This window comes from Neofelis nebulosa, chromosome 5, assembly GCF_028018385.1.
Source record: "Neofelis nebulosa isolate mNeoNeb1 chromosome 5, mNeoNeb1.pri, whole genome shotgun sequence".
NCBI classification, from domain to species: Eukaryota; Metazoa; Chordata; class Mammalia; order Carnivora; family Felidae; genus Neofelis; species Neofelis nebulosa.
Window position 1 is genome coordinate 84,148,824 of NC_080786.1, and position 21,759 is coordinate 84,170,582.

General features: G+C 42.6%; 1 protein-coding gene across 1 annotated transcript in view; it reads right to left on the bottom strand.

Moving 5' to 3' along the window:
• Positions 1-3,556: 3,556 nt before the first annotated feature.
• Positions 3,557-21,759, bottom strand: part of LOC131512339 (probable cation-transporting ATPase 13A4) — a 56,553-nt gene continuing 38,350 nt past the window's right edge. The window contains 5 exon segments of the mRNA XM_058730862.1: positions 3,557-8,370; positions 13,534-13,614; positions 16,976-17,064; positions 18,428-18,621; positions 19,618-19,789. Coding sequence (XP_058586845.1) covers positions 8,158-8,370; positions 13,534-13,614; positions 16,976-17,064; positions 18,428-18,621; positions 19,618-19,789 — 749 coding nt within the window. The 3' untranslated portion in view covers positions 3,557-8,157.

A 21,759-nucleotide genomic window follows, 5' to 3' on the forward strand; every position in this document is an offset into this window, starting at 1 on the left:
CGATTATATTTGTCAATCCAGGAGGTTTCCCTGGGAAGAAAACAGCCTGGATGAGGCCAGACGATTACAAACATAGGGAATGGGGGAGCCTGGGTAGCTCAGTCGATAAAGCATCCCACTTCAGCTCAGGTCATGATCTCCCAGTTCGTGGATTCAAGCCCTGAGTCAGGCTCTGTGCTGACAGCTTGGAGCCTGGAGCCTGCTTCGGATTCTGTGTCTCCCTCTCTCCCTGTCCCTCCCCCACTCCTGCTCTCTCTTTCTCTCTCTCTCTCTCAAAGATAAAAAAACATTAAAAAATGAAAAAAATCAAGGGCACCTGGGTGGCTCAGTCGGCTGAATGTCTGATTTCTGCTCAGGTCATGATCTCACAGTCTGTGAGTTTGAGCCCCATGTCGGACTCTGTGCTGACAGCTCAGAGCCTGGAGCCTGTTTCGGATTCTGTGTCTCCCTCTCTCTCTGTCCCTCCCCCACTCATGCTGTGTGTGTGTGTGTCTCTCTCTCTGTCAAAAATAAATAAACATTAAAAAAATTAAAAAAGGAAAAGAACAGAGGACTTAGAGTTTTAACAAAGAGCAGGGATAACTGGACTCATCTCAAGGGAGAGAAGTCTGTCAGTGGGGTTTCTTCCCACCAGAGTCTTTTATAACATGGAGTAGAGAATGCAGGGTGATAAACAGTATTTCCAAAGGAATTACACCAAAAAAAAAAAAAAGTTCTCTCCCCACTGCTGGAGTTGGCAGGAAAAAATTGTAGATGTATCTCTATGGGGACAAGGGCAAGATAGCACATTTAGGGACAATCTAAGTTATTCTTTTAGGATCACAGTTCCAACACCTGATCCATCATCAGAATCACCTGGAGAGCTTGCTAAAGATACAACTCCTCTGGACTCATCTCAGAGATTCCGACTGAGTACTCGTGAGGTTGGGCCCAGGACTTTATTCCTAATAAGCAACTTGGGGATTTTCACGACGGCTCAAGTTTGGGGACCAGGTTCCACAGGAAGCCTATAAATTGCTGTGAACTATTTCCTGGATAGAGTGAGCTAACACATAATGGGATTGCCAAAAAGCCAACTAAACACTACCTATAAATATGCCCCAACTTGGACTTCCTTGCGCAGGTCTTTGCATCTCATTTCAAGATCCAGTAGACTTGAAGGACCAACTGTAAAAAGCCTTCACCATAGTCATATGCTAGGATGACAAGGACACAAAACGAAGTCTAAAAATAAAGTTGACTCTTTTGAATTGCAAGTGACTGATTCTATAAACCAAGGCTGGAAGTAGGTCATTCTCTACCTCATTTTACATAACAATCAGGGGCACCTGGGTAGCTCAGCTACCTGGGTAGCTTCTTAGGTCAAGCACCTTTAGTTCAAATCATGATCTCATGGGATCCAGCCCTGGAGTTGGCTCTGTACTGACAGTGTGGACCCGGCTTGGGATTCTCTCTCTCCCTCTCTCTTTCTCTCTGCCCCTCCCCTGCTCATGTTCTCTCTCTCCCTCTCAAAAATAGACACCTAAAAAATAACAACAAATAAATAAATAAATAAATAAGAATCAGCAGACTACATAAAAAAGAATAATTTTAAATAATTAGTCAATTATGGATAATTACATTTTAATTAAACTAGAATTACACTCAAGTCCTAGAATTGTGTGTTCGTTAGTTCGTTCCTTCTTCATTTACGCATATTCTCTTATCCTCCTTTACTGATTCACACAACACATTGAAGAGCTATACTATGTGCCAGGCCAAGACTTAAGGACCCTCCTTAAAGTTTTAGAGATGAAGGAAAAGAAACTATTGCCACATTTAATTTTCTTTGACATCTGCAGTTATGAAGAAGGGCGTAAATAATATTCACGTGCCAATAGTCAAGATGTAGACACAGTGACTAATTTGCTCAAGTCGCAAATCAGGAAAGTCTGGATTAGAGTTCAGAAGGGTGTGATGCCTAAGCTCGTACTCTTAACTGACATATGCCATTGCCCAAAAGGAAATTTGAGGTTGGTTTTCTTTATCCGTGTACTGTGTGGTTACTGGTAATGGGGTCAGACATGGGGCTCTGAATAAGAGCCAATGACTTCAGCTGGCAAGACTGCTGTGCCAACAAAGCCAGCTCTGCCCTCACCCCAGCCCCAGGTGCACGCCCAGACTCCTGCTGGCTGGAGCCACCCCACTCTTCTCTGGGACACTTGTGAACTTTCCCCACTGTGCTAGGCAGAGCTGTGGGTGGATACACAAAGATTTGGCCTTTCCCAACTACCACTCTTGGCATGCAGACCAAATCAGTTTCTGGGATCCATTTAGGGAGGATCCAGACCTACAAAATTAGCCTCAAATCAAACCGGTTTCCAATTAGTCATGGATGGTGGCTTGATTCTTAAGACTGTCAATTTCACCAAATTCTCAAGGCTAGCCTCGGGTTAGGTGAGGACAGAATTGGCTCAGCTTTCAGACCACAGGATCCAGCCAGTTGCGCAGTCACCTCCTCTTGTGCTTTGTTCTGTCCGTATGCAGGCCAGGGACAGAGTGGCTTTAGGGCTCTGTGGAGCTTTCTCAGAGTGTATCCCTCCTACATGTTCCTGTATGGACTTCCACTAAATAAGCATTCGCCTAGGGGGGAGGAATCTTTCCTATCTTTATAAGTTATGTTTTCTGCTTACATAAACCTGGAACAACCTGGATCCCAGATGGCCTACCACTCTGAAGTCCCTCCTGAGTCACTGAGAATTTCCACAGAAGCCCTCTGCAAGTGATGCTGCTTGTAGGGCTCCTACTCACAGCATGCTCTCCCCTCCTGCCACCGGGCTTGGCTCTAGGTACCACAGGTCACCACTCTGAGATGATCTCTGCTCCTGCCCAAGGCTTCTGTGGGCCTTGTCTGACCCTGAGATTGGTTGCCAGGGTCCCCAGACTTCTGTGACCGCATGGCCACTCTGTGTCACTTGTCCATTCTCCATCCCCTTCAGGCACTTTCTATCTCCTTTAGCCATTTGGAGACATGCTCAGACTGTCCATGTTACTTGTTACCTATGTGTCTGTGCATGATACGATCAGCCATTAGCAACATGCATCTGTGCTCCCACAGCCACAACACTGTCAGGATTCTCTCCACCCGCCTTTTATTGCACTGTGACACACAGAACACAGGACGGTTTAGCTCTTCCTCTCTTTCTCTCTCTCCCTCGCTGCCCTCCCTCTCTCTCCATCACAGCTTCCCAAGTCCTTGCAAAAGTTCTGAAAGTTAGGGTGAAGCCAGAGAACAGAGAGAATACACACCCAGTCGTACTCAAACTTCCCTTGTCCTCCAAAACCTTGTTCCTTGGTTTTTAAACAAAGTGCCCTGCCCCAGTTTTCCCTCCCCTTGGGTTGAGCATATCCCTGAGAGAGCTTTTGTCCCTGCACACACATTCACTCCTTGGGTCTCCTACACATTGAGAGTGTCTTTGCAACACATGCCTAACCCATCTAACTCCACAGCATACCTCCGCACTCTGCCATGTAAATGGGCAGCCGGACTGATGAAGCTTCCATGTTGGAATCACTATACTTTGCACTTTGTGTTTTTATTCATAGTCCTATTGTTTTAGTTCAGCTTCTTTGTACTGCATGGAAAGCAGATGTTCACAGACAAAGGAGGAAAAATAAATCAACAAAATGTCCTAGTGATTACATTTTTTATTCAATCATGTCACAGCTGCTTGCCGAGCCCCAACCACTGCCCTGTGCTGGGTGCTGAGTGGGCAGATGAGAAGTATCAGGCTTGGTCCCTACCCTCAGAGAATGTGCACTCTAGTTAAAGTGGAGTTGGGTGGGAGTTGGAGGAATTCAAAATGGCACAGGACCATAATGCATGATCAAAAGAGGTGCCTGTCACACAAAGGAGACATTTGAGGACTGCGAGCAGTGTGTAGACAGAAGAGATCTCCCTTCGGGCTTGCAGACCAGGTGGCATTCTAACTGGGTCTTGAGAATGGGTGGGATTTGGGCGTGTGGGGATGAGAGTAAGAATTATCGATGCCCCCAAAAAGAAAACAGCATGAGCAAAGGTATTGAGTTGGGAAAGTCCCTGTATGCCTGGAGTGAGTGAATTACCGAGTGCTGGCAATAATGAGCTACCAATTGGCGTGAGGGAGGTTAGCCTAAAGCCAAGACAGAGTCCATATGACTCGAAAATGCTGGACAAAGTGGAGGCCAAGCAAAATTCAAGCAAAGATATAGGTTTCTGCTTCTGGAGACCTAAATCACAAACCAGAGCTATATCTGCTCCCACAAAATAAGCTGTAGGGCTCTGGTTATTGGATTTTACTCCTCAGCGATGGGAGTTGACCTTTCTGTGACTGATGATCAAATTCAAGAGAACTAAAATCTCTTTTTGGAAGCAATTACACTTGTCACGGCAGTCCACTGGATGGTTACCTTGCCTTGATTGCCTTCTTGTTCTTCAATGCTACAAACCTTTCATCCAGGAGAAACATGGGAGAGTGACAGAGCAGAGAACTCATTGGCAGAAGTCCTGCATCTGAACGCAGCTCCAGCTCCTACATGCCCTTGTACAAGTTACTGAGACTTTTGGAGGGTCTGGTACCTCATCAAAAGAAGGAGGATAGTAATTCTTGCCCTGCCTTCCTCTTTAGATTGTCATGAGGCTTAAACAAGAGAATGAGTGCAAAAGTTTTTGTAGACGGTAGTGCCCTGTTACCAAGCGGGGAATAATGGTGTCTACAGCATTAGGAAATGTCTAAAACTTTGTAAAGGTGTGATTTTGATTCCACATTCCTGGAGTATTAGCCACAGTGAAAGACCCCACTGCAGAAAAGGAAAAAGGTTGATTTTATAACACCAGAATTACAGATTGTGCTTGCCTCTTTTGCACAGAATGACTTATTGCAGCATAAACTAAATACAGGACTCTGAATAAATACTTGCTTTTCTAGCCATTGCATCTGCAAGTGTGCACACGCACCCTTCTGTGAGCTCAGAGGATGCAGATGGCACGGACATATTTCCATTCTCAGATCATTACACGTTTAGTGAGAAGAACCCAGAGCCAGAGTTCCTCTCTGTGGGTCAGAGCTGTGTACCTTGGAGCGAACATACAGGGGACCTTTTAAATGATGTGGATCAGATGACTGTGTCCTTTTCTCCTCCAAGTCCTGGTCAGACACGCATATCAGGCGCAGGTACTCTGACCTCAGGTTTGGCACGTTCTCCCACATTTTCTTTACTGATTTTTTTCAAGCAGCTCTTTCTATGAAAACACACACATCAGAAGTATGTCCCAGCTGTCAGTTTGGTGGTCAGGACCCATCAGTGGGTACCTGTTTTCTAGAATCTTATCCCCAACCAAAGCCACCTTCCAAGGTACAGAGCAGTCAAGCCCATTTGACTGTGGGACCTCACAGGGCTATAAATCTGTCCTCCCCAGCCTGTCTCCCCACAATAGGCAGCCTGATATTCTATGTGGGCAGTGACAGTAAATGGTTCACATCACAGCATAAGATTGAGACATGTGCATATCAAGTCTGAAAAGGATCTGGCAGGTAATTGAATTCCATCAGATAGTTGACTTCCACCTCTAATTGGTCTCTGAATATCCCCTTGTACTGCCAATGTCATGGGGCACACACCTCATGGGTCACCAGCTTCCACTGCTTTTTGAGCTGTTGGGGCAGTGGTCTTCGTGTCAGCCTGAAGCCATTCCCACTGTGCCCTTTACACACTGAGCGTGCCACCAGGCACAGGTGGGAGCCTTCTCTCCCACAGGAACCCTTCAAGTATTTGAAAACAACTCTCACATCCCTTGACAATACCCCCCCAACCCCATTTTTTCAAGTAAAGCATTTTCTCACTACCTCTCAGTTACAGTTAACTTCAAGTACAGTTTTCAGAATAAGTCTCTTTTGACAAAGATTTTAGGGTTGTTTGGCTGGTGAGGAAATGGAGTCTTCCCTCTCTGTTTTCCTGCCAGTCTTGTTGAATCACTGAGGATGGAACTTAGGACCAAGGTAAGAGCAACTCAGAGTCTCAGAAAGACAGACAGACACTCATGGGTTTTAGTTTTGTTTTTTTTTTTAACCTGCCTCTAGCCCAAGCTTGGCAGGGTGCCTGGCATTCATTTGAACATTAGGGCCTGGTATTAGCAAAAGGTTGCTTCCTTCCACCTGGCGAATAAGAAACCTATTCTTTGTTTTACTGTGAGATCACCCCAAACACCCAGCCCTGCTGGAGCTTTGTAATTAGGAGGTATTTGGAAACAACAGAAGGTTTGCTCAGGAGATCTGTGTCTGAGGCCTGGGTCTGCTCTCCTTACTCTGAATCTCAGTTTCCTCACGTGTAAAAGTGGATGATAAGCCCTTCCTTGCCTGAGTCTGAGTGAATCATGCAATGCAAATGAGACAAGAGAGGTGACAGCACCTGGTAAGGGGATCTTCTAGGTGGGAATGCCCTTGCCCAGGACTAGGTTGTAGACCATCTCCAGCCTGCCATGTTGAAAAATGAGAAAACTACGAGTTTTAGAAAAAGACATTCAGAGCTACCATATCTCTTCTGTGGCTAACTTTGTAAAAGGAAACATTTCTTTCTGTACCAAGGAAGACAATGATTCTGCAGCCTATTTACATGATTCTTCACACCCTATTTTAAAACCAGAAGCAACAAGATACTTTCATGGCTGAGAAACACTGTGTTTCCAGAATTATCTGCAGCCACAGAGCCTCCAGCCATGCTCCAGAATTCAGCCAGGGAAGGGAATGCTTGCAGAGGCTATTGATAAGGAGAAAAGCCAGCTTGGGACACTCCCCCGTCCAGAACCTTCACCTAGGATTTGAGGTTTGTAATGAAAATTTTGCTTTTGCTTTAAAATACTATCTGTGGATGTTTTCCTAAAACTCATAGTTGTCTGCTGAGCTAACAGAAATCTGGATGTTTTCTATGCTAAATGAATCCGAGATAACAAAATTGTAATAGTGATAAAATAAGGGCAATTTCTGTTTCCTGAAAATTGAAGCCTTTTCAAACTTAAGAAATGTGTAGATTGCACTTACATCAATTGATAACATATAATGTTGTGGTACAAGACTAATTTTTCTCAAAAATAATTTCCATTTTGTCCTCAGCCCCACAAATTATGTAGTTGGTCCAGCTTGGGTTCCTGGGAGAGAAACTAAAGTAGCATGTATCAAAGAGCATCAAAAATTAAGAATTTCGAGATGGCAGCAGCAAAGCATTAAACCAAATGTGGGGCCCTTCTAAGCATGGGGCCCCAGGTGACTGCACAGGTCATGTGCCCATGAAACCAGCCCTAAACACAGGAGACTGTACTTCCCAGCTCCTTTGCCAAACCCTTGATTAATGAGATGTGAGTAGTGGAAGAGAGGCGTTCCACTTTTTGGGTGAGGCAGTGAAAAGCCTTTGTGCCTTCTCCAGTCTCTTCCTTTCCCATCATAGTGAACGTGGAGTACTTGTTTTCAGCCGGTGGAGCCGACAGATTGAAGCAGTCACCACTGAGGAGAGCTAGTCTACAGAGTCACCTGGACCACGAAAGAAGCTCTTGTGTGTTAAGTCACCGAGACAAGGGACTTGTTTGTTACTGAAGCATGAGCTTAGCCCATCCTTCCAAATATGTAGGGGAAGGCCAGAAGCAGAAGAAAATGTCTCAACTCTGAAAGTATTATGCAGGAAAGGAAACCAGACAGTGAAGACTGGTATAATGGCTCTCATGCACTTGTTTTTCCATCAATAAAATAAGAATTCAAAGGTGATCCTTCACATGTTACAGTTCTATGGTTACACATAATGCTATTTTCAATTCATTTAAAAAATGTTACCTAAGAAAAGAGAGTATATATTCTCCTTGTCCTTTAGCCTCCCAGTCTCTGGGCTGATTGCCATCGTTAGCTCACTCTTGATTCACCAACACCATCAATACTTTCAGAATCAAGAGGAAGGCACTCTTCTGGGGGCAGTGTTCTGCTCTGTAGAAAGTATCTTATCAGGTAAACTTGAGTTTGCGACCGTGATTGGATAGGTTTTTTTATTCCAAAAACTCCAGCTGATTTTGTAAGAGTCCCATTGTTTGAAAATTACTGAAACTGGTCCCTTTTGTCATTGTTTCTATGGTTTATCACCTTAGAGATCACTCTGGCTTCAGAGTTGTTCCTCATTGCTCTCAAACACCGGATTGCTGTAAGACACCCCGCTGCCACACTCTGGCATGTCAGAGTAGGACGTTTGGTTTAGCGGGGGCCAGCTGGGGTCATCTGCCAAGGCCCTCTGCCATATCCGATACTGGCTTTTTGATTGATAGCCAAAACACCTTTTGAATGTTGTCCACAGGGCTCGGTTTTCAATAATGGCCTCCTGCAAAATAAAGAGAGTTATTCTTTACAACCAGAGGTTGGCTATGGTCCTCCATAGACCCTACAGAGGAGCTACCACATTAGCTGCTTAGATCCAGCTTGACAAAAAACTTGAGGCCTGTACGAACAAATCCAATGTGGTTTCATGAGATAGGTCTCAGCCTCTCAAGCTTTTCCACTCAAGGAGCTCTTCTGGGAAAAGAGAGAGTTCCCAGTTTTAAGAATCTGGAAACATAGGTTGAAGTAGTCTGCCTCGAGGGTGAAATTCCTTTTGAATCTCATATATAAATTAAATTTAAAATCATTCAAATTCTGCAGTCCACTCCCTACCACACCCCATGGAATAACCCTATAGAAAGATGTGGCTTTGGTGTGCCCTGCCATACGACTGCATAGTCCCGAATACAGGTCAATAAATTGGAATGTGGGCCACAGTCTTACACCTGGACAGATCTGGATTCAAGTTCCAGCTCTGACATCTATTATGGGCAAATCAGTTACCTTATCTGAGCTTCAGTGATTAGAAATAATAATTCCTTCTTTGTGTAACTCTCCTTACAATGTAGGGCAGGGCATGGTATAGATGCCTCCCTTTACCACCTTTATGAATTATTTATTTAACAAATAGCTATGGGGGCATCTGGGTGGCTTAGTCAGTTAAGCCTCCTACTTTGGCTCAGGTCATGATCGCGTGGTTTATGGGTTTGAGCTCTGTGCTGACAGCTCAAAGCCTGGAGCTTGCTTCAGATTATTTGTCTCTGTCTTTCTCTGCCCCTCCTCCCTCATGCTCTGTCTCCCTCTCCTTGAACAATAAATAAACATCAAAAAATTTTTTTTAAATAAATAAATAAGACAATAAGCTATGTACTGTGGCCCTATTCACTGTGGCCTCTTTCATCCACAAGTATTTCACTACAATGCAGATTACAGAAGATATGTCTCTTTGGAAACATTTTGGACTGCCATTTTATTTCATGAGTTAGACTGAGCCTCAAACAGATCTCAAGTTATAACATAATTCAGAGTGTATAAGAGGTTATTGTGTTATTTTTTCATTTTTATCGTAAGTCATAAAAGTTAACCATCTTAGAAGTTATCTTGAGAAAAACAAAAAATATGAGAAGCCTGCTGTCCCACAGAATGAGAACTCATTTTGGTGTCTATCAGTGGTATCTTTGCTAGACTGGAAGAATCAATTCTATGGGATTCCACAAGGACCTTTGTCAGGGTAGTAGTTTTCCTAAATTCCACCCATCTTTGATATTGGAGTCCCATTGCCAATGGAAATAATAGAGAACAGCTAGTCTGAATCTTTCTGTCTCAAAAAATGGATCATCTGTTAGCAGGCTGTTAAAGACCCACCCAGCCATCTCAAAAGCATCTTGTAAACTTCAGGGCTCACCTAGCCAGACTTGTTATTCTACTTTTTCATTTTGTACTCAGCCCCACAAATTATTACTTTCCCACAGCAAGTTGTTTTTTTGTTTTTTGTTTCGTCCTTCTTAATTAAAAAGAGAACGGTAGTTCTCCATCGAGCTGGAATAGGGCAGGATCATAGGTATCCAATTACTGGTCTTAAAGTCTAACTTACCTCTAGGATATCTTATCAGGTTTTAAACAAAAAAACAAACAAACAAAATGAAACAAAACCAAACACACATACAGACACACAACAGAGAGACTTTAGTGCTATAAGACATGCCTCGAGTGTTATCACAATTCTAGAAATATAATGGCCTGTCTCACCTTGCTGGTCTGGATTGGGAAACTGAAGGACCGAGAAGTAACCCGTTCTGTCACTCTACATTATAAATTAAATGTAGAACTAGAAACAAAAGGAAACCCTTGAAGAAATATGATTTGTAAAACAAAACAAAACAAAACAAAAAACATAAAACAAACAAAAACTTCACCACACAAGCTCTTCAGATTGGCTACTAAAATAATTCACACATACATACATACATACACACACACACATATATACACAAACACATAAGTAATAAAAACGAGAAGGATTAAAGCTATCCAGATTAGCTCCTATGCCTTTCAGTTGGAGGTTAGATCATGAGAAAGCAAGGTGAGGATAAGATCCCAATCAAAACTGCTCTAAAATTAGGGATAGTCTTAGTCCTCTCAGCAGACCAGGAAATATTTAGAACTGTGCAACAGGAGGCCAGCCATCCCCCATGCCTGTCCCTTGAAACCTCTCTGGACCATCTTTGTCACCAGCTGGCCACCAATCTTTAGTATCTCCTGTCAGATATACCTAGAGCTATGTGAGGAAAACATCTTGCTGCATCCGTGATAGCCTGCGGTCTTTACCTACTCTGCTCACCTCATAGGGCATGAAATCTTAGTGTCTGTAATTCTCCATTACAACTTCCTTCAACCACAGACTCAAATGGCTTTGGTTTGTTCCTGAATGCCTACTGACAGCAGAAGGTAACTTCGAATAAGTGAAGACTGCCATGCAGGAGCCTGGGGGTGAGAGCTAGGACCCCACAGCATCATTTCTCGGTGTGAAAGCTGCTGGGAACCCCACTGAACATCTACACCGGTCTCCATTTCTCAGTGGACTCGAGAAACAAAGGAGAAACTTAATCTTTCGTGAGTGTCAAATTATCCTCTCCATCTGCTGGAGGCAAGCAGCGTCACTTCTTAACACTTAATAATTGAACAAAGCTTTACCCAGTTTCTATTAGAATAAAGCAGGCTTTTAGACACTGTAGATACTGAGATGAGTTCTTGCCAGTGCCGTTTACACAATCTACACACTTGCTGTAGACTGTGAGCAGCACCCCTCCATCATCAGGATCTGCCTCGAATTGCACCCTAGGTCATGGCACAGGGTCAACAAATGTTTGTGGAGTGAATGAAATGAAAGCCTGCATGACTGATAGATACAAACTAAGAAATGCTAAGTATCACAAGAGATAACATAATGATAATAGTTTATATTTATCAAACATTTACTACATGCTTTTCTGTGTTCAACTTTCATGCTCACAGTAACCCTGTAAGGTTAGGTACCCTTATTATCACGGCATTTCAGATGAGAAAACGGAGACATAGAGAAGTGGAGTTGCAAGGGCTGCCCAGAGTCAGGCGGCAAGAAAGGATTCTAACCCAGGTGAACTACTTCTGGCTTATGCTTTCTTTTAACTGCAAACATAGTGACATTCGAATGGCTTCCTGCTAGAGGATTATGGGAGACTTTGTTGCTCGATTACCTATAGCACAATCCTCCCAACTTTTTCCTGCCCACCTAAGAGGAAAAAACTCACACACAATCTTAGCAAATCTGTCTAATGTTTGGCATAGATCCACTTTCCCAGAATCCTTTTCTCCTCAGGATGACAATAAGACACAGTTCTGACCAGTGAGGCATAAGAGGAAGTCTGCAGGGTGGCTATAGAAAATGACTTTGTTTCCTTATAAAAGGTTCATACTTAAGGGAAGAAAAGCTTGCTGGTGCCTCTCCTTCCATTTTTTTTTCCTGCATCAAAACACAGGTAATGCTCAGCTATGCGGAAGCTATCTGGACACCATAAGCAATACATGCAAATATGAAAGGCCCGTATCTAAAGATGGGGAGGCAGAAGAGAGAAAGATTGATGATCCCCAATGACACCACTGAGTTGCTGAACCAACTCTATGGCCACTTACCTCGAATCTTCCGGTTAAGTGAGACAATAAATATCTTGACTGTTTAAACCACTGTTACTTGACTCACCCATCCAGGCTTTGGGAAAGATTCATGAAGACGATACTACTACTGCTGTGCCATAGAGGATGGAATAGCATTCCCATAAGGAGATATTGGGGGAAGCTATACCAGGCAGAGGAAATAATGTGATCACTGACAGGGACAAGGTACGAACATAAGATTATCCTTTAAAGGGCAAGGTTCATCCTTCTGCAGCTGGGTATGAGGACACTCATGGGACCCTCTCTTATTAATTTGGTGGCTTTGGAGACCATATGGGTTAGCACGGTACTTCACAGTGTGGTCCCTCCACCAGCAGTATCAGAATCACCTGACAAACACTTGTGCCTATTCTAGACCTTTGAATCGGAAATGCTAGGGGAAGGGCTGGGCACCTGGGTTTTAATAAACCCTCCAGGTGACTCTGATGCCCACTCAAGTTTGAGAAGTCCTGGATATGCACACAGAGAGAGGCTCTAGTACCTTAATTCTATGTTCTTTTCTGCCACTGGCTCCTGTGTGGTTTTTACCGTGCCTGTTAAGGAAGGTGCTGCAGAGAAGTCAGGTTCCAGGGATTCTCCCCTCACTGGCATAAGGCTGTGTTTGCCACTGGAAACATTGCCACCCAGACTGGGGACAGATGGAATCTGATGCTCACCTCCCCTTTGACACAGATGTCTTTTCTAACGGTGACCCCTGTTCTCCAGGAGGCTTTGAAGAATGAAGATTTGGTCTAAATAACAGCGCTGAAGGAGGAGAGTGAACCACATAGCCAAAGAAAGGAGACCACAAACTCATTTCACTGAGGAAATGGAGTAAATGGGAGATGAAGAATCAAATCTAAGAAAAGCTCACTATGAATCTTATTTCCCATGTGTAAAGTAAAAGAAATAGACGTTGTTAAGTGAAAGAATCCAGACATAAAAGGCCACGTATTCTATGATTCCCTTTATGTGAAATGTCCTGATAGGTAAATGCGTGGAGACCGAAAGTAAATTAGTGGTTGCCAAGGGGTGAAGAAGGGGGAAGGGGGAATGAGGAACGACTGCTAATGGGTACAGGATTTCTTCTGGGGTGATGAGAATGTTCTGGAATTAGTGGTGATGGTTGCACAACTCAGTGAGCTGCACACTTTTTAAGAAGGCGAATTTTGTAGTATGTGAGTCATACGTAATTTCAAAAAAACGAATTGAGTCAGTTCTCTACTTGTGGATTTTAGAAACGAACAGGTCCTTAGACATCATAATCCCATTCTCTCCAGGTCCACCATGTCGATGAGAAAATTAACACCTTGTTTGGAGCTCACTAGAGGAAAGCACCATTGCTCATGTCACCAGGGCAGGGAGCCTCTTGGACTGCTGACTCTTATCCTCTAAGGCTGTTCCTTTTTTCAGACTCCCAAAGAATGCCCCGTCCATCCCTACCCACAGTGATCAGAAGCCGGAGGGCACTTACCTCCACCACAAGGGACACAATGAAGTTGGAGCTGAGCATAATTGTGATGTAAACCCTCCACAGAAGAGGAGTACAGAGAAGCTGGTGGGAGATGGAGAATCACTGTTAGTTTGAAGACAAATAAATGTCAGAAAGCTGTTCACATGTTCACAGTGTACATTTTCATAGGTTATAAATCACATGGGTAATAGACATGCTTACATGTAGACATTACATGTGTGCATATTAGAGGCACACACATAATAACGGAAACTATGATTGCTGCTTTTATTCTTTTATCTTTCTTTCTTCTCCTTTTTATTTTTTGGTGCCCCTGTAATTTCTCAATTTCCCCAAATCAATTCGATCAAAATTTGACAAATTTGATAAAAGTGTTTTTGTTTGCTTGCGTTGCTCGCTTTTATGAGGGAATACAGGAATGTGGCTCTATTCCCAGGAGGCTCTGATGGTACACAAGTCGAATGTGACAGGGGCAGTGTTGCCCTTGTCTCTCTGGTGCCACATCTCCCCTCAGCTGAGCCCTGCTTTGCAGCCCCGAGCCACGGCTTTACCCTCAGGGCTGTGTGCACGGCTGTACAGATGGTGCCATGACAAGGGTACTCACCAGTGGGGCAAGTGGAGCTGGATGGGAATAGATGTCTGGCTAGATAAATGAGTGGATGGATGGATGAAATGAAACCAAGTGCACACTGCTGTACCCGGCACTGTCTCATATACTGCCTTCTACACTGGGGGGATTATAAACTGGTACAACTCTATGGAGGGCAATGCCATTAAAATTAAAAGTGGAAAACCATTTCTGGGAGTTTATCCTAGAGACAGACTTGTACATGCCTGAAATGGTATATGTATAAAGTTATTTTATTGCAGCTTTGTTTGGAATAGCAAAACATTGGAAGCAACCTAAATGTCTATCAACGGGGGCTGCGTATAAATTATGGTACATATATGTATATTGAAACAATATATTAACGTAAAAAGAGGAATGAGGAAGCTCTATGTACTGTCGTGGGACAATTACCAAAATACACTGTAACATGAAAGATCGTGGTGCGGAACCGTGTGTGGTCGGGGCAGCCATGGGCATGCCCCATGAGGGTCTCCTGCCAGGAGAGTAAGTAGCAGGTGCTCCAGTGCTACCCTTGGAATCTCCCACCACATCTACCCTGAGCCCACACTCCTCATGAGTTGCTCCTCATGAGTGGCTCATAGAAGACCTGAGGATGGCAGGTCTTCTAATCACACTCATTCTTATGAGATACTAGAGACCTGTGATGGGCAACTGTGGCTGGGCTTTCTTAGAACTGCACTGCAGTCTGAAACCCTACCCTCTGGCCCTCCTTCTGTCGCTCCTTCATGGGGGTCAGACCTACATCATAAGGTGCCACCCTCCCCTTCTCTTTGGGCTTCCTCGTCTTTTTGCCCCTACAGGCATTTCCTCCATAGCTTGCTCACACGTCTCATCTCATTTTGCCATCTTCAGCTCAGAAGACCTGGAAAAATTTAATAGTCTGCTATTTGTGTAAGAATGTGGCAGAATACACATATAAGAAATATGTATATGGGGCGCCTGGATGGCTCAGTCGGTTGGGCATCCGACTTCGGCTCAGGTCATGATCTCACGGTCCATGAGTTCGAGCCTTGCATCAGGCTATGTCTGTCAGTTCAGAGCCTGGAGCCTGCTTCGGATTCTGTGTTTCCCTCTTTCTCTGCCCCTCCCCCACTCACGCTCTGTCTCTATCAAAAAATGAATAAACATTTAAAACAATTTAAAAAAGGAAATATATATATGTGTGTGTGTGCGTGTCTGTGTGTGTGTGTAGGCATATGTATAAAATATGTGTATAAAATAAAGTGTCGTCATCAGTAGCCTCCAGAGAGGAGACCTGGTAGCAGGGGAAAAAGGATGAGAGGACAGAACTTTTTAACTTTTGAATATTAAACTTTGTGAATGTATCTCTATTTTTTAAAAAATGCAATTTTTTAAAATGAGCAATAACTAGGTTACAAAACAGCATGATTCCATTTAAAGTAAACTGCATAAATCAGTCAATGCACTTTTATAATATACAAAGTTTCAAAGATGGAAGGATAGAGTGAATACTGTTATAATTTTCTCTGCCTGCATATTCACATTTTCTAGAATGTACCCACAATTTTATGTAATAAGAAGAAAAATAATTATTTTTAGGGCGAGCAATAATTCTCTGCAGACTCCTTGGCAGTCATGTTGGCAGTGACCCCACACAGGTCCCCCCAAAACTAAATAGGCTTCCTATTTTGTTGTACCAGAGGAATCAGCCTCTCTGTAAGACTCTTTCTTCTTAAAGAGTGTGACTAAACCCAACATATCTTAACCCTAACTTCTGCAGGATTAAGAAGTTTTAACTCACTTAGAAGTCTAGCAGCCAAAGACTATCTCCATGACTGCTTACTCGAATTCATGAACATATTTAACAATAGTGGCAATTACGCTGTTAACCACAGCGATACAATTATCACAAGGAAAACCGAATGTAGACATGAGTTTGTATGTCACGTGTCAAGAAGGGTTTGTGAAGGTTTTGCTGGTTTGCAATGAACTGTGAGCTTCCAGTGCTCATCTCCATTTAGGAACCTGATCTACAAGGATCAGTCATTTACTGCCCTTATGTGCCATGGGTTATGTTAGGCACTGGTAATATGAAACTGAATAAGATAGGACCTTGGCCTTCATGACACGTGTCTTTGAGTTGGAGAGGTGGGCAGGCAGGCTCACGTAGCACTAAGTAAAAAAAGTCCATTCCCTTTTACCATCTCTTCTGTATTCTATTTATTGGTCTAAAGGACATTTGGTAATAATAAACTAATTCAAAAGTATAGGTTAAAGGAATTGAAATGCACATTTCCCCTAGCTTGTATATGTAAAAATTGTCTCATAGATTTTGACATTTGCCTCAAAATTACACACTGTAAGAGAGTTCATGAGGTAAGTTATGGCTCTTTGCAAACAAGTTTTGCAGACATTAAGTATGAACATACAAACACGTCTTTATAGAGATTTTTTTTTAAAGATGTAAGTACAGATTTGAGAATTAACAGAAAAAGTGTTATAGGCAAACTGTTTTCAACAGCTTCAAAACAGAAGGGCTTAGGGGAAAAAATTTTCTTACGCTTGAAACAGTGTATGTATATAGATTTTTCCATTCTTACAGGGATCTTTTAAAAGAAAAATGGCCAATGCTTCTGAAATATTTGAAATCAAGACTAGACAGAATCTTATTTCCTGGCTGGCTTAAATTTAAAAAAAATACAAATAAATGTAGTATTCTTTTTTAACTCGACTATTCCAAAAGGATAATCAGTGTCACGAGTCCATGTCAATTGCCACCGTGACCTGCTTCTTGCAGTCAGGGTATTATATAACAGTAAACCATCATCATAGCCCAGAGATAAGACTTACATCCAAACGCCTATATAATTCTGGAATATCAGCAAATAGAATGAAGAGACACACACCCAGCTGTATGACCAGCACAAGGACAAATATATCTGAGGAAATAAGAACACAAGCTATCATTTAGAGAAATTGGAGTATATACGGAGTTTCACATCTATTGACAGACATATTCTAGATGAACACTGATTAAGCTTACTTGATTCCTACATCCAAACACAGCATAATAAATGGAAAGTACTCATTTCTATGCAATGGGTCTCACCTCCACAATTTCTATGCATGTCCTTGAAGCAGATGGAAATTTTCACATGCATGTTGTAAGTTTCAATTAATAAAAGTGGGAAATATAGAGAGAACAATTTTGACCTAATATATTTTCAAAAAATGCCTTCAAGACAGTTAAGTACCCAAGTCTTTTTAATTCAAATCCCCTGTTTCAAATTCTATTCTGGAAAAAAAAGAGGGCTGTAAATAAACAAATATTTAAATTGCAGTAATGTAGAGGTAAGCATTTGACTGCTTTCTCATCCCAAGAAGGAGAAAGGCAAAATAATTTTCTCTAAATAAACTAATTCTTATGAGGACATTGATCCTTCAACTTATGCTTCTAAATTTTCCCAATTAGGGGTGCCTGGGTGGCTCAGTTGTTAAAGCATCCAACTCTTGATTTCGCCTCAGATCACCATTTCATAGTTCATGGGTTCGAGCCCCACATCAGGTTCTGCACTGACAGCATGGAGCCTGCTTGGGATTCTCTCTCTTGCTCTCTCTGCTCCTCCAGTGCTCATGCTCTCTCTCCCTCTCTCTCTGTCGAAATAAATAAGTAAAGGTAAAAATAATTAACTAAATAATTAATTAATTAATTAAATGTTCCCAATTTGAGAGGTAGGGATGTATACAAATGAATGTTCCACAGGGTAACCAGGTCACCCACTTCTCCTAACACACACCGCACTCCAGTCCAGAATGTAAGGAGGTAGCATGTACTTTGGCCAAGAGCCTCCACAATTACTATAGCCAGGTTTCTTCAGGCTGGACCCCCTCCCAGGCTGCCAACCACACAATGCCATCTTAACCATTGTCTTCATGGCAGGAGACATGTTCCAACTGAGTGTTGTGACACTTCTCTCTCTCCACCTCCTCCCAGATGAATTCCGACAAGTACTGACACGTGAGGAAATAAATGCCTCGTCCCAATTTACAGTGGTGCCATGAAAGGACACCTGGAGACAAACTTCTGGTGAAGGAAAGAGGTAGAGGAAGAAGCCCTAGAATTTAATGCAGCTTTGAGGAAAGGAGCTAAGAATGAGGCTGCCAAATGTGTTTATAGAGCCCTGGAGTATAAAGTCAAAGGCTCCAGATAAGCATCAACTCCGCTGCTGCTCCCCGAGTGACCTGGGCATGTCTGTTCCTTCTGATGACCCCTCACCTCTGATCTGGTACAACGCTACTCACAATTTTTATATATGGGCTGCCTAAATGGTTTTCCTTTAGAGAAAATAAGAGCCACGATGATACAGTTGATTGTTCCCAAGAACCATATGGTCGTGTTTTCGAAGCTTGTGAAGGCACCATTACTTCCAATTTTTTCTGGAGCAGTGGGAGAAATGGTTAACTTTGAGATGCTTTCATTTTGCACTGTGCAGGCACTAAAAAGGAAATAAAAAAGGTAATGAACGAAGATGACAGGTCTTTATGGAGCACTGGTATCTACAGGATTCCATGCCCTCAGTGCTTTTGTAATTACCTACACTTTGGGAAAGAATATACTGAAAAATAAGGGGAAAGAAACCAACACAGATAGATCTATATTTTGGATAGATGAATAGATAAAAGATAGATATATGATAGGTAGATAGATAGTTAGATAGACAAGTTATTTATTCAATAATTTGGGTACCCTTCATGTGTAGTAAGGTTATGTGGGAAAAAGATGAGTAAGCCATGAGTTTTTCCTCTTGTGGCTTAAAATCTCTGAATATTGATAAATAGGGTGACCATATAATTTATCATCCAACAGGAGCATATTTGAATGTGAAAGGAAAAGACTAGTATCATCAGCAAAACCGGTAGTTGCCAGAGGAGACATGCGTGGAAGGGGTGGGAAAAATAGATAAAGGGGATTCAGAGGTCCAAACTTCCAGTTATAAAATGAATGTTATGAGGATGCAAATTACAGCATAGGAGCTGTAATCAAAAATAGCATATTAATATATGGTGACAGATGGGCACCACATATCATGGTAAGCAAGGAATGATGTATAGAATGGTCGAATTGATAACTTGTTATTGATGTAACATTGTATGCCAAATATACTTCAAGGATTAATTAATTTAAAAAATTTCACTGGGATATCAGGCTCAAACTGGGGATGTCTGGGCAAATTATAACGCATGGTCACCCTAGGTGTAAAAGAAGGTCATGGATCATTATCACACAAGACAGGCAAAAGTAAGTGCCAATGGATAATATCCTCAAACTGTGCTACAGAGGAGAGAAGATCACTGGAAAATTCCCCAAGGGACTTGAAAGAAAGCCAACGCCTCCAGAAGAATGAAGAACCCTTTACTTCTTGTCATAAGGGCCAGACCATGTTTGATGGAAATTAGGATGTGAGAAGCTGGAATCAGAGCTGTGATAGTACCTGTGCATCTCCATGGAATACCAAGGCTGCCTCTGAACCAGAATGAAGCCCGCAATGTGCATGGCTAAGCTGAGAAGAAGGTTGAGAATCACAGAGAGCAGCAGAGGTGGGGAGATCAGCCGTCCTGCAGGCCTGAAGGGCACCAGCTTGGGGTAGGCACCATTCAAATTCACTACAAAATAAATTCAAGTGTTATGTTTGTGAGAGAAGGAAAATACTGTATTCTTCATCAGAAGAACGGTGTAACTTCTTGGGCCCACACAGCCAAGGAAACTGACAAACTGGAGTACATCAGGGTTTTGAGGGAACAAAATACAATGAATGGCTTCAAACTCAAGTCATAGGAGCAATTCTTCAGGGAGAAGACAAAAACAATCATGAAATGCTTTCAGTTTTGGCTATTTTTTTTAATATATGAAATTTATTGTCAAATTGGTTTCCATACAACACCCAGTGCTCATCCCAAAAGATGCACTCTTTAATGCCCATCACCTACCCTCCCCTCCCTCCCACCCCCCATCAACCCTCAGTTTGTTCTCAGTTTTTAAGAGTCTCTTATACTTTGGCTCTCTCCCACTCTAACCTCTTTTTTTTTTCCTTCCCCTCCCCCATGGGTTTCTGTTAAGTTTCTCAGGATCCACATGAGAGTGAAAGCATATGGTATCTGTCTTTCTCTGTATGGCTTATTTCACTTAGCATCACACTCTCCAGTTCCATCCACGTTGCGACAAAGGGCCATATTTCATTCTTTCTCATTGCCACGGCACTCTCAACAATAGCCAAATTGTGGGAAAAGCCTAAATGTCCATCAACTGATGAATGGATAAAGAAATTGTGGTTCAGTTTTGCCTATTAAATAGGCAAAGCCCATCAAATTATAGGTGAGGGCATGATGATAATGTACACTCTTATACACTGCTTCTGGAAACGTACACTGACACAAACCTTCTGCAGGGCAATTTGGCAATAAATATGAAAACACCGGAAAATGTTCATAACATTTGACATGGTTATTCCATTTCTGGAAATTTGTCTTAGGCTAAAAATATCAGAGATGTAGAAAGATGTTCTTTAGTGCATCACTTACAGTAAACTATGGTACATCTACGTAATGAAACAACAGGCAGTCACTAAGAAGCAATGCTTTAAAATATTCAGTGACAATGGGACACCTGGGTGACTCAGTTGGTTAGGCATCTGACTCTTGATTTCGGGTCAGGTCATGATCTCGTGGTTCGTGAGTTCGAGCCCCGCCTTGGTCTCTGCACTGACGGCGTGGAGCTTGCTTGGGATTTGTTCTCTCTCTGTCCCTCCCCTGCTCACTCTCTCATTCTCAGATAAATAAACATAAGTAAAATAAATTAAATAAACTTAAAAAAATATTCAATGACAAAATGAGAAGTGACATCGGAAAAAATGGCAGAGCAGACAGCCCTAAGGTCCCATCCTTCCACAGAAACATTGAAAAACAAGCAGAAACTATCAAAACTAACTTTTTCAGAACTATGAACAACAAAGGTTTACAGCAGTCAAACAAATGCTGAATCAAGAAAAAGGCAACTTAAAAATGGTAGGAAAGCTTTGTGACATCTGTACTTGCCATTGCCCTACCCCTCCTCAGCTCAGTGGCAATTTCAAAGTCAGTCATTGGCCCTCCCAGTGGAGGACTCTGGTCTGTGGTCACAGAGAGGAAGAGCAAACTGCATCCACTGGGTATGTCCATTCTAACCTGTCTGGGGGTACCTGAAGGACTGGTGCAAGGCACTCATCTCTGTTTCACCTAATGCAAGACTGAACTCAGGGCAGCAGCATCCACTGCTTGAAAACAACTGTAAGGCTCACCAACTACCCACAGTCACCTGGGGCAAAAGATGGCAGTTGAGACATAAAATAATAGCTACGATAAAGAAAAGCTAAAGAATGTTTCTTTGGAAAATTACGGCTTTCAAAAACATATGTGTATTTTGGGGACTATAGAAAACCATGCACACACCTAAGGCAAGTTACCCACTCAGGAAAGACTGGAACAGCCCCTCAGTTTTGAGCTCTGGATGATCTCTGCACTCAGCACAAGCCTGGCTGAGTGTTGAAGGGCCCCAGCACAGAACAAATCTGCAAAGACTGGGAGAGGTTGTTCTTTGT